This window comes from Phasianus colchicus, chromosome Z (assembly GCF_987193195.1).
Source record: "Phasianus colchicus chromosome Z, bPhaCol1.hap1.1, whole genome shotgun sequence".
Classification (NCBI taxonomy): Eukaryota; Metazoa; Chordata; class Aves; order Galliformes; family Phasianidae; genus Phasianus; species Phasianus colchicus.
The window spans coordinates 36545287-36558947 of record NC_143476.1 but is presented as its reverse complement, the minus strand read 5'-3'; the positions used below and the strand labels follow the sequence as shown (position 1 = coordinate 36558947).

General features: G+C 36.3%; 1 protein-coding gene across 8 annotated transcripts in view; it reads right to left on the bottom strand.

The window, feature by feature from the left end:
• Positions 1-13661, bottom strand: part of SHOC1 (shortage in chiasmata 1) — a 52433-nt gene that overhangs the window by 20032 nt on the left and 18740 nt on the right. For 7 of the 8 annotated variants that reach the window (XM_031608336.2, XM_090131663.1, XM_031608334.2 and 4 more), the window contains exons 11-17: positions 13534-13628; positions 12614-12856; positions 10302-10754; positions 7671-7796; positions 5082-5258; positions 3559-3666; positions 1779-1966 (exon numbers count right to left, since the gene is read on the bottom strand). In XM_031608336.2, the coding sequence (XP_031464196.2) occupies positions 1779-1966; positions 3559-3666; positions 5082-5258; positions 7671-7796; positions 10302-10754; positions 12614-12856; positions 13534-13628 (1390 nt within the window). The remainder of the gene's footprint in view (positions 1-1778; positions 1967-3558; positions 3667-5081; positions 5259-7670; positions 7797-10301; positions 10755-12613; positions 12857-13533; positions 13629-13661) is intronic. The other variant, XM_031608337.2, reaches the window with a different exon arrangement.

The window sequence follows — 13661 nt, the reverse complement described above, 5'->3', positions numbered from 1 at the left end:
CACTCCAGTGTCTGTGCCCTGAGCACCACTGCACACACAGCTCTTACTTGTGCTATGAGTTTCTGCACCAAAAGAAGATAAGAAGATTGAAGCTACCAAATAAAAGGTTATGATGAAATTTACATTTATTAATTAATTGATAATTTATTATTAATTAATTAATTATTAATTTATTGATATGACACAATATAATTATCAGAGGAACAAATACCATCTGCAAAAAAACGAAGCTCTTACAATTTTAAAACTTCTATGCATGTTGTTTTACTCATGCAGAAGGGGAGATCCAAAGAAACACAAACGTGCATTACTCCTGATAGATGTCTTAAACTTTATGTTATCCTTAATTTTATTTTATGCCTCTCTCATTATACTTGAAAAGTCATGGCAGTCAGGGAAAGTCTCTGGTGACTGGAAAAAGGGAAACATCCCAGCCATTTTTAAGAAATGGAAAAAGGAACATCTGAGACAGCCAGCACAGCTTCTTGAAGGGTAGATTATGCCCACCAAATCTGGTGGCCTTCTATGATGCAGCGGAGGATTAGTCTACCATCAGTAGACAAATAGAAAGCAACTGTTGTCATTTACCTGGATTTCTGCAAGCCCTTTGATATGGTCCCACACCCTTATTTCTAAATTGAGCAGATACAGCTTTGAATTCTGGATTATTCAGTGGATAAAGAATTGGTTGGATGGTTGCAGCCAGAGGGATGTGGTAAATGGCTCTATGTCCGGCTGGAATCTGGTCACAACTGGAGTCCCCCAGGGATGCATGTCGGGACTGCTGCTCAACATTTTTATCAATGACATGACAGTAGGATTGAGTGTATCTTCAGCAAGTTTGATGATGACACCAAGCTGAGTGAAGCAGTTGACACAATAGAAGGAAGACATGCCATTCAAAGTGATCTGGAGAAGCTTGAAAAATAGACCAACATGAACCTAAAGAAATTCAACAAGGACAAGTGCAAGGTGCTGTGTTTGGATTCTCCCTGCAGAGAGTCCTGCAGAGAAGGACTGGTAGATGAAAAGCTGTACATGAGCCAGCAGTGCGTGCTAGAAATCCAGAAGGCCAAATTTATCCCAAGCTGTGTCAAGAGGGCCAATAGGGTGAAGGAGGTGACTGACCCCTTCTGTTTTGTTCTCATTCCCCCACCCTGAATACTGAGTCCAAGTCTGAGGCCCCCAGCACGAGGTCTTGGAGATGCTGGGGTGAATCCAGATGAGGGCTACAAAGATGGTCAGGGAGCTGGAGCACCTCTACTACAAAGAAAGATTTAAGAAGCTGGGCTTGTTCATCTTGGAGAAGAGAAGACTCTGGGGAGTCCTCATTACAACCTTTCAGTACTTGAGAAGAGTATAAAAGTAAGAGCGAGGCTGACTTGTTGCAGGGGCAGAAAGTGATGAACAAAGGGAAATGGCTTCAACCTAAATGAGAGAACATTTAGACTGGATATTAGGAAATAATTCCTTAATCCAAGGGGTTTGAGGCACTGCAACATGTTTCCCAGAGAAGCTATAGATTACCCATCCCTGGAGTGATTCAAGGCCAGATTGGCTGGGGCCCTGGGCAGACTGACCTAGTGGATGGCAATCCTGCCTATGGCAAGTATTTGGAATTGGATGTTCTTTACAGTCCATTCCAATCTAAGCCATTCTGTGATTCTGCGATTTTCCTTATTTAACAGATACCATTTCTCATTCAAAGATGGTTTTACAATTATTAATAAATTTTAGATGAATTTCATTTGCTTAGAGAGATAGTTTATATTGCTAACCTTAACACTGTGTTCCTCTGTGTAAGTTTGCATCCAATCTAACATTCGACACTGAAGCTCTGCTAATCTGGGACTGGATTCATGCTTTTTCTGGCTGCTGTACTGTACAATCTTCAGCTGCCTCCAGATATTATTCAAACAGGATTCTAAGATGTTTTTATAGATATCTTTTGCTTTAGACAAATATTCTGTTAAGAGAACAACAAAAAAAAGTAATTGCAGAGACAGAAGACATTTGTTAATATCTTAATGCCTAATCTACATGTACACTAAAATCTGTGAGGGTATCTCACACACAAAAAAAAAGCTGAACATTTAATGGGTGAACAATAAGGAAGAATACTACTATCACTAAGATTGTATGTAACTGCCATTTATAAAATCACATTTATATACCTCCTATAATACCTATTATATGATTCCAGCTAGAGTTGGAACTTTGTTATATTTAATTGGTCTGTATGGTTTACACTAAAGAAATTTCACTGTTCAAAGCTTGTCCTGTGTTTTCACTATTCTGTTTCCTACTTTATAATTACTGCTCAGCTCTCGATGATGTCTTTTGCACAAATGGTGAGCAATAGCAATGCCAGGGTTATTAAAAAATGAACAAAGTAAAAATTGATTTAAGACATTTGTGTGATGAATCACACATCACTGCACAAGGTCATAACAGTAAGTGAGAACTACAGGGCTTATACAGAAATTAATTTTCTAGTATCATTTTTACATGTGCAGTATCCTGAGGCAGGTGTTGCTGGGATAAGTGTTGATCAACATAGCAGGGAGAAACTTCTCTTTTCTCTCCCTCCCATCCTCCTACTTTCATCTACAATACCAACAGAAAACAACCTTTTTTAGAACTCATATTTTCATTCTGAATTTTTCTCTCTGTTTTTTATTGCTAAGAAATGACTAGGCAAATACAAATTAATTACTTTTCCAACAGCTCAGTTTATGGCAGATGTTTGATGTTTTCCATTTTATGTCATCTTTGAAGAAACACTCTCCATGAAGGAATACTTAGGAATAACTGAAGTTTGAAACTCGACACTTTTTTCTCTCCTATAAACATGGAGGGATCCTGATCTTAGGGCATCCAAAAACCATTAATTAATTTATTCTGTAGATCTTTCTGAAAAATCACGGTACAATGGGAACTTGAGAAGCATGGCATTGTGACTTTAGGCATAAAATAAGGTTATAATGAATTTTTCAGATCCCAAATCTGATTACAATAACAGTAGAGAAACACAAAACTGTCATTGTGAGTCCAGTGCTGAGATCTGGATGGTAAATTCAAAACCCCAGCCTTATGATATGTTTGTTAGACAGCACTTATGATTTTGTTTCAAATAGCCTTACTTTTAAGTACCTCATTTTCAATGAACCTAAGACTATGTAAGTGGAAATTGTTCCATTTCAGAATGTGAATTGTATACAACAAATAACCTGTCACTTTTGCATGTTCCCCAGTTTCAACACAGAGATTCAAATTAAAACTTGTTTGGAAAGAAGCAAACACATTATTTAGGTAGATGCTCATATCCACAAACAGTGGAATATTATTCAGGAACTGAGCACCTGTAGCACCAAAGTACAGTCATTCATATCTAATGATGTAACAAAACAAACAAGAAAAAGGAGAAGAAAATGACATGGAAACTATGCTGGAGGTTTACTGGTTGTCAGCTTACGCAGTTCACAGACATGAAAGACTGTAGAAGAAACACAAAGAAACATATATTCTAGGTATCATCGTTCCCTATCAAAAACAGACCTAGAGCTGTGTCCAAGCCACATGTTAACAGAAGGTCTCGACATGTCACCAGCAGATGCACCAGAGCAGCATGCCTGAACAGCATGATCTCTTTCTCATCTACTTTACCTTCAGAAAGAGAAGACATAGGTGTTGTCTATATAACATTTCAGAAACTACACAATACATATGCAAAAATTTAAAAGAACTCAACATCTCAGAATTTTCCTTAAAACACTTAAATAAGTATAAACTTGAAAGACTGTTCAAGAAGCAAAAGGCTTTGATACAGCCTAACTTTCTCATGTTATCTCATCTACAGCAAGCATCATATGAGGAAGCATTTCTGAAAGCTGTGTAGGCATAGACAGTGTTTGCTGGAGGATGGGATAACAGTTCCTTAAGTCTGGCATTAAATTCACACTGCCTTATTGATTTTAGTAAGATGATTTTCAAACAGACACATAAACATATAAATTCCTATCTTTCAATCCTTCATTCTATTGCCTCATCTGACTAGTCAACAGTACGCTTTTGTATACTCTTCTCAGAAACATTTTCCTTTCTGCAATTCACTGACACAGATACAGATTTCAGTTTCTCCCTCATATATTGGTGAAGCTGATTGCTTTTCTTTTTGAAGTTCCCTCAAGTTAAGAGAACTCTGCTGATTATACTTCAATATAGTAATCCTATAAATCACAGGCTGTCATTTTGCAGAGACCACTAAAATAATTTTTGTTTATCTTCTTGCTCATTTGCAGTTTCATTGTCATTGCTTTTATTCTGAGAAACATATATTAAGCCCAGAAAGCAATAAAGTTTGAACAGTTGAAGTTTGTCACAGAGATTGTGACATTGCATGCAGACTAGACAGGCAGTAGACTGCTTGCTGTAAAAAAAAAAAAAAAAAAAAAAAAAAGCAGAATATTCAAAAGTTTTCTGTATCTTCCTCAGTCTGTATTTTGCTGTGAATTGGTGCTGTCCTTCTCATATCTGTAGCATAAAAATCTTATTTGGTTATCACAGATGTCACAGATTTTTCTGTTTTTTTTTTTTTTTTTTTTTTCCCTGATTCTACAGACTTTGCATGTACCAGAAGTTAGAAAGAAATGAAATCAATAAGATTTTTTTTTCCTTCTAATTTCTAAAGTAAGCTTAGCATTATTCATTTATTTTTCCTGTAGTCATGCAAATGTGAAAAAAAAGCTACCAAGCTACCAAAAGAAACGACAAAAACATATAGACAGATTTTCACATTAAAATATCTAAAATGAAATAAATAACAGTTTGATATACAAGCAACATTTTTTAATCATATCTAAAATATTTTAAAATGAAATTCAATTAAAATACTTCTTGTGTCACAATGTTCAAGTTAATAAATAAGGCTAGGAAAGTAAGAAATATCATTTTAGAAATAAAACCATACAAGATGAACTGCTGAAACTTTATTTGTTACTTAACAGATACCTTGAGCTGTGTGTCACCAAATAAACCTATATTATTACTGCAGATAGAACACAGACTTTTAAAAAACATACCTTCTTTAAAACGATCACATATCACCTTCTCCTGTTGTTTTAGGAAAAATTTTGTGTGATCAAACTTAATGTTGTCAAAGCTCCAACTTACAGAAGCAAGTACACCCAGATGTGTCAAATCTTTTAAAGCAGAAGTAGCTGCTCCCTTCAGCAGACAGTATGACTGGCACTGGCTTTCTGAATAAAAGAGAACACAATGGTAGAGTTTGGCTTCATGTACCAGACTATAATATTCAGAACACCAAGTGTTCACTAAAGAGCTTGCTGGGTCATAGAATTAAGCTACTCCTCACAACAGGCAATTGCATTATTTCATCCATCTCATAAAGTGACCAAAATACATGATAGATAGTTAGGATTTTATGACTGCCACTAAGATTGAACTATTACTCCACTGTTTAATTATTTTCTTCTACTCTGTACTCTATGCTTAGACTTAGCCAATTTAATTTCATTTGTTACGATAACATCAATTTAAACAGCATTTCTCCTTCCCTGGCATTCAACTTCCGATGTCTTTGCCTAGTGAAGCCAAACAAACCAATCTCTCAGTACTTTCACATTTGCACACTAATAGTCCTTAATAGCTTCTAGGTGGCTGTTCTACAATTTCTTCTAAGTCATAACCATGTTTTTACAATTAGAATCCTTGATGGAGCTGATAATTGCTGAGTGAGCTCAAAGGAATGAACTTTTCTGCAGGAAAGATAGTGAAATTCTTTAATACCCATTATTTTAATATGTTCATCATAGTAGTTGAGTCGATCTTGTTAAGAAAATGAGAACTCAGTGAGTCTTCTCGTCCAAGAATTTACTATTACTTTTCAAAGTATTTTCAGCTGACCTACACAAATCATGTAATTCAGCTAGCTGATGACCAAGCTTTATTTGATCAGAGCATTACTTCTTAACAATTAAGAAAGAACTCATTAAACATACTAAAAAAACATTACAATCAAGTCCAATTTTTCATTCTGTGTGAAAATAGGCCAGATATTACAGAAGTTTGGATGCTCACTTTAATTTAATACAGATATTCCTGCACTGATGTATCATTTTATTCTTAAAGTATAATTCTAGTCATCTATCTTCACTATTTCACTGTTAAAAAAAAAAAAAAGTGTAAGTGAATCTTTCTAACGTCTATTTTGGCTGTCGCTTGTTTTTGAGAATGATTCCTTTCCATTATATGCAAGGCAATCACAGAATGGATTGGGTTGGAAGAACTTATAACCCACCCAGTACCAACTCCATGCTCTGAGCAGGGCTGCCACTCACCAGATCAGGCTTCCCAGAGCCCACTCAACCTGGCCTTGAATGCCTCCAGGCATTACTCACCCTCTGAGTAAGGAATTTCCTTTAAATATTTAATCTAAATCAAAACCTTTTCAGTTTAGAACACTTATCCCTTGTTCTGTCACTGCATAGGCTTGTAAATGTCTTTCTTCCTTATAAGCACCCTTTAAGTACTGGAAGGCCATAATGAGGTCTTCTCTGAGCCTTCTCTTCTTCAGACAGAAAAAACTCAGCACTCTCAGTCTTTTTTCATAGGATGGAGTCTTCAGGTCTCTACTCATTTTGTGGTCCCCTTCCAAATTTACTCTTACAGGTCCAGGTGGCTTCAGAGCTAGATGCTCTGTAGGTAGGGCTTCACAAGAACAGAGGAGGACATTTGCCTCCCTCAATCTGCTGGTCATGCTTCTTTTGACACAGCACAATGTAGTACAGAGTTTCTGGACTGCATATGCACACTACCAGCTCATGTCCAATTTTTCATCCACCAGTACCCACAAGTCCTTCTTTGCAAGGCTGATCTCAATCCTTTAATCCCCAAATTTGTGACATTGTTTATGATTGTCCCAATCCAGGTGCAGCATCCTGCACTTGCATTTGTTGAAGCACAATGAAACACTCTCCATTTCAAAGACTGTAATGGAGTTGGGTTTGCTTTGAATGTGTTTACTTTGAGGCTGTAAAATATCTTGGATAAATATATTTTTAATATTTATCTACCAGGAATGGCTCCTACCTACAACTCCTACTGTATGGCAGAACTGTAGTTCTCAGTGCATATTCTTTGATGTAATGCCTTAAAAAAATACAGCAGCAGGAGTTCAGTGAGTAGGGCTCAGTCATGTACTAGATAAACATGGGGCAAATTGCTATTGTGTGGATGTGCACAGTGCACGGTTACTTTGTTGAACTGTGCTTAATTAAAGACATTTTCACTGCTAATCCATCCTGCCTCCCATTCTCTCATTTACTCTATGGAAAAATTCACATTTGTAATTTGAGAATACTGATTAATCTGAAGAGATTTCATTTCAGCTGATGGGTCAGACATAACTAAAAACCTGTATTTTTTGGTTTGCATGGAATTTGTCTTCGTCTTAAGTCGTAATCACATAGTCTGTGCTCACACCAATGTACACAAATGCCCATCTCTTTTGAATATCATCAATCACAAGGATGATAGTAAGCTTAATCATTTCCATTATTTATCCAATTGGAATTTTTTAACATAAAATGATAATATGCTGCAATGTTATGCATCTGTAGTGCTATAAAGTACATAAAAAATTAGTATACCTGATGCTTGAATTTTGACTATGATACTGCTGTAATTCTCTTGCTCTTTTTTCTCTGATCTTGCAGGATCACAAACAGAACTGTCTTCTTTGTGATCAGGTACACGTAGTTCTTCAGGCTGCAGCACTGAGTCATTGAATCAGGGATAAAAATTTTGATACAAACATAACAAAATCCTCTCAATGATTAAGAAAATTGTTTTGTAAATGACTTTACATGTAAAAAAGCTTTTCAAATTAGGTAGCTTGTAAGACATACATGATGTTTTCTTTTCGCAAACATCTCATTTACTACTGAAAAAAGCATTGAGACAGACCAAGATGTGGCAGTGTCAGGCTGCACTTCCTAGGAAGTGAAGTGCTAACAAGTTCTCAGCCACTGTGAGTGGAGATGCTAGATAATGAGCAAGTATGAGTAGAAGGAATTAGATAATATAAGCAACCCAGAAAGAACATGGAAACATCAAATGTCAGAAGAAAAATTTTCTTTGAACAATCGCTTACATAAGATAACAATTTCTTCCAATCTTACAGCTATCTATTGTAAGTTACTAGTATTTAAAAAAAAATTTTTTTTTGCCTCGCTCTTTATAAATGCTGATAGATGACCTCCATGCACTTCTGTTCACAAAGCTTCCTTTGTCAGTGCTATCTCTTATTTCAGAAATGGGTTCTGACCGATTGTCTTCTAAACACTGCCAATTACTTTCAGTCAAGAACTTCAGTCAACTCAAAAAACAAACTGATCAAATAGAGATGAAAATATGATTAAAAAAACCCTACATTTCTAATTAAGTTTAAAAGCCCCCTTGTTCTAAAGAGCCAAACGAGAATTAAAATTGTATCAACAAATTGGTTTTACCTATTTTCTCTTGTATATTTTCTAAACTAAGTACTATGCAAAGTGGAATCCTTAAAAGGTAAGCTAAACAAGAGAAACAAAGGTGGAATGGCCATATGAGGAGTGCAAGTATTTATTAGGCTAAATTTAGAATGACTTTTAATAAGGCTTTAATTATTACAAAAACATATACATTTACACCTTTTTCACATCAATGCTTTTCACATTAATAACTATATATTTTAAGGCATTGCTTTTACATCAGACATAACAGATCTGTTACACTGGGGTCTACCTGCTAGCATGTATCTTTCTACGGTTTCATTAACCAAAACTTCCACAAGCTTACTACTCCCTGTTTGAAAGTGTAGAATTGACTGCTTATCTTTCAAAACATTTTTATTCGTCTTCTTAGGAGATGCAGTTGTAGTCAAAATTCACTAGATGGTAGCATAAAGCTACACTTCTGATAACTTCTCTAGTAGTTTAAAAAGTGAGATTGCTTCTCAATAAGGCCATGAAAGTTCAGTGGGTTTTTGTTTGTTTGTTTGTTTGTTTGTTTGTTTTTTAGCAGGGGGAGGTTGGGAGGGGGAAAGGGAAGGAGGGATGAAATGTCTACCAGAAACTGCAAAAGTTTAATTTCACACAGAATTAATTTGCTCTATAAGATTAAAAATAACTTGTAGTTAAATAAACATCTTAATTCAATTCCACAAGAATTACTGCTTAACATTTTTATTTAACATTATTTTTTTGATGGTGAGACTTAACTGAAACGCAATAAAAAGTTGGTGTCAAAAACCTTGGTACACAAGTCCAAAAACTGAAAAAAATATTTTTTTGTATGATCATCATGAAAACGAGTTTGGATATATGTCACTGCATCACAAATTACCCCACTCCTTTATTTTTTTTAAATAGATAAGGACTTCCTCTTATTCTTTTTCCTCTCTTTTCAGTCCTGCAGTGCTCACTCTATAGTCTGAGCTTCTCTCATAAGCACTGTGAGAACAAAGCTGACAATAACTTTTTGTTTTCTCTGACACCTGTACTTTCTCATTATTTTCTGTGGTTTATAGGAACAAAAACAGTTCCAGCAGTTCTTTTGAGAGAACTTTATCTCTTGTTCATTGTCTAGGCTATGCTAACTCTACAAAAGCAAAAATAAAAGTAACTGATTTCTCCAGAGAACTTACTCAGGACATACAGAAAAAAGAGAATCCCAGCGTGGCTGAGATAGGCAGGGATCTCTGTGTTTGCCTGTTCTAACACCTGTCCCAGCACGAAGACCCAGAGTAGGATGCCTAGGACCACATCCAGGCCACTTGGGGGATGTGCATGGCAGAAACTCCACAGTATCTGGGCAACCTGTGCCAGGGCTCTAACACTCACACAGTAAATAAGTGTTGCCTGATATTCAGATCTTCTGGAGTAAGTACAATTTAAAGTCACTCTTCAGAACAGGAATAAACTCATGTATATTACAATAAAAACCAACCAACCAGCAACAACAACAACAACAAAAACCCCAAAACAAAATAAAAAAAAAATTCAACAAAACTGTAAACAAACAAACAAACAAACAAAAAACCCCAAAGAAATCTAAAGAACAAATGAAGTCAAGAACCTTAGATGAAAATTTAACTACATTAAAAATCTTAAAAATTTTACCACTGAGCTAAGATTTTTCCCCCATGATTCTACAAATATGAACTATCAGCATCCATGGTAACCGGCATTAGAAAACAGTATTGAAAATGGAATAACAGCAGAATAAAATGATTCACATACCTTTTTCAGGATGATCTACATCATTTTTTCCCTGTCTTTGAGTGATTGTGTGTTTACACCTTAGCATTATAAAGTTGTTCAGACCAGAATCATCATTGTCCCATTTTGAATCAAGTGTGAACGATGTGAGCTTTTGACCCACAGAAGAGTTGTGATGTTTAAAAGGCATATCTTTACAACTCACAGACACAAGTAATGGGTCTGTCTTCTCTTCTTGGTTTAAGAGATAAACAGGTTCTTCTGTCTTTCTCTTTTGTATATTTCCTGCAGTAACATTTTCCAGAGATGTATTTGTTTTGTCTATTTTGAGAGAAGATGCAGCACTTATAGGCAGACCAAAGTGCTGCATCTTTGTCTGAGGTGACATGCCATGATCGGTTACTTCATCCATCTGATGTCTTTCACTAGAAAGCAATTCCTGATCTGACAGGGAATTCTTTTCTTCAGGCCATCCTAAAAAATAAAATTTGATTTCTCTGCTGTAATGCAGATTTTTTTTAATTGCTCTTTGAAGTTGAAGTAAATTACTTTGGATTGAAAACATTTTTGTATTTCTTCTTTTGGTCTTCCCAGATTGCTAGAATTTGATTTTAGAAAATTTGTACTTATTACTCCTCAGTCAAAATATTCAATTCTGAGAATCAGAAGGCCATGCTACTGTTTTTGTTAAGTTTTCAAAAGTGATGCTTTCTGCTGTTAGGTTCCTAAGAAGTGGGATAGCAACACATTTGATTAGGAAAACTTCTCCCTTATATCCAATCTAAATCTGTTTTAGTTTGAAACCATTTTTTCTTATTCTATCACAACAGACCCTACCTAAGTGTCTGACTCCTTTCTCGTAGCTGCTCTTTAGGTACTCAAAGGCCATTATCAGGTCTACCTGGAGCCTCTTCTCAAGGCTGAACTCTTCTCCAGGCTGAACAACCCGGGCTCTCTCAGCCTGTCCTCATAGGAGAAGTGTTCCATCCCTTGGATCATTTCTTGTCCCTACTGTGGACATGCTCTATCAGGTCCAGCTCTCTCCTGTACTGAGGAGTCCCCATTCGGATGCAGTGCTCCAGGTGAGGTCTCTTCAGTGCAGAGCAGAGAAGCAGGATCACCTCCTTCACCCTGCTGGCCATGCTTCTTCTAATGTAGGATACAGGATACAGACGGCCTGGGCTGTGAAGGCACATTGCTGGCTCATGTCCAGCTTGCCATCTACCAGTACCTCTAACTTCTTTTTAGCAGGACTGTTCTCTATCCTAGCGTTTCACAGCTTGTACTGGTGAGGGTTGCATGACTGAGGTACAAGACTTTGCACTTGGATATGTTGAACCTGAGGTTCATCTGGGTCCACTGCTCATGCCTGTCTAGGCCTCTGTGAACGGCATCCCAAGTCTCAGGTTTGTCAACCACACCACACAGGTTGGTGTCATCCACAGACTTGTTTATGACAAAATACATAAATAAATAAAGAAACAAACAAAATCAAAATATTCTAAACCAAAATTACTATTTCCAAAGGAATTCTTCCATGCAGAATCATAGAGTAATTATCTTAATGGAAAAGATCTCTAAGATCACCTAGTCCAACCACTACCCCATCACCAAAATGCCCACTAAACTATGTCCTTAAGTGCTATGTCTACAAATTTCTTGAGTACCTCCAGTGATAGTGACACCACTACTTCTGTGAGCAGTCTGTTCCAATACCTCAACTATCTTTTGGAGAAGAAATTTTTCCTAATATCCAACCTGTACCTTCACTGGTGCAACTTGAGACTATTACTACTCATCCTGTATCACTGCCACCCAGGAGCAGAAGTCAACTCCCACCTCGCTACAACCTCCTTTCAATGAGTTGTAGAGAGCAATAAGGTCACCGCTGAGCCTCCTCTTCTCCTAAGTTAACAATCCCAGTTCCCTCAGCCACTCCTCAAAGACCAATGCTCCAGGCCCTTCCCTTCTCTGGACACACTCCAGCATTTGTTTTTCACCCAACGAAGAGTACACTTGTTCAAGCAATGGGTTGCGATGTATGAAACCATTTAATTTAAAAGAACTATGGTTGACATTTCATCTGCATACTTTTAGAAAATATAACTTTGTGTATTTAAACATTTTTGTTACTGCAAGATGTTTTAAGTTTCTGAAAGTACATCTTAACTACAGCAGTATTTTTGCTTCACAGTGTTATACAACTTGTTCTTGAAAACAAAAAATCTTTCCTTTCTGTCCTTGTTGGAAGTATGTAACCATCCCTTTCTTTCACTTTCTCTGTATCTATCTTTGCCTTTTTACCACTGATTTATTTTAAAGAAGATACTTACTTTCTAACTGATGTATAGGAAATTGTGTGAATGTTTCTACTCCTGTAGAAAGCAAATTGTTTGTATTACTGGAATCCCTCTTAAATTGCTCCAAAGTATCAACGCAGATCAGATCTAATCCCATATGAAGCCACCAGTCCTTCTCTAGTGAGATAAGCACTGGTGTTTCTACATCAACTGATAGCATTTTCTTTAGTTCTGTGAGAGAATGGCGCCGATATTCGAGTTTAAAGCTCTGATACTCTACAAAAACAGAAATCAACATATAATATCAATAATTCAGAAACGAAAATAAGCAGAATGTCATTTTGGAAATGAAAAATAGCAGGTACTCATGATCCGTGTAGTACGCATATCCCTTGGTTTTACTTTTGTTTGTAAGCCAGTGCCCATTAACAGACTTAAAAGCAAAGTAATGAGTATTCAGGTGCTGTGAGAAATCACCTGCAGCTTTTTGTTGTTGTTTTGTTTCATAGCATGAATTCTGCTCTTGTCAAGTTAAAAAATTATTTCCCATTTTCAGTATTTTCCTATTGCTTGATACTTTAGGTAAAATAGCATCCAAAATACTTCAATAGATTTTATTTTTATGCTCAGATTACCTCACTTCTTGAAAACAGTTAGTAGTATTGAACAGAACATTTTGTAATGAAGTGAAACTCTTCATTCAGATTATCTTCACAGAAGAATACATGACATACTAAATTCTTTGTTGCATTGATATTATTTATGCTTTTGTATTGATAGTATTTATGTTTACTTTAATAGGTCAGGTTATCCAAATCAGAGAGTTACATTAACGGGGTAAGCCTCAGTGGCTCAAAAGACATGCTCTGTATTACAACATTATTTTTTCCACCTCATTTTCCCCATGTATGTAGAAGTGTTCAAAATCAGTTAGAAGTTCAGTATTTCCTTACCGACAAGTAAAAGAGAGCTCTCATTTTCCCAGTACTTCTCTGATTGCCATACTAAAGAGTCTAAGTGTTCCCTAGAGGGCTCTGTAATCAAAATACTAAGAAGAATATAAAAGAAGACTTAGAAGTGT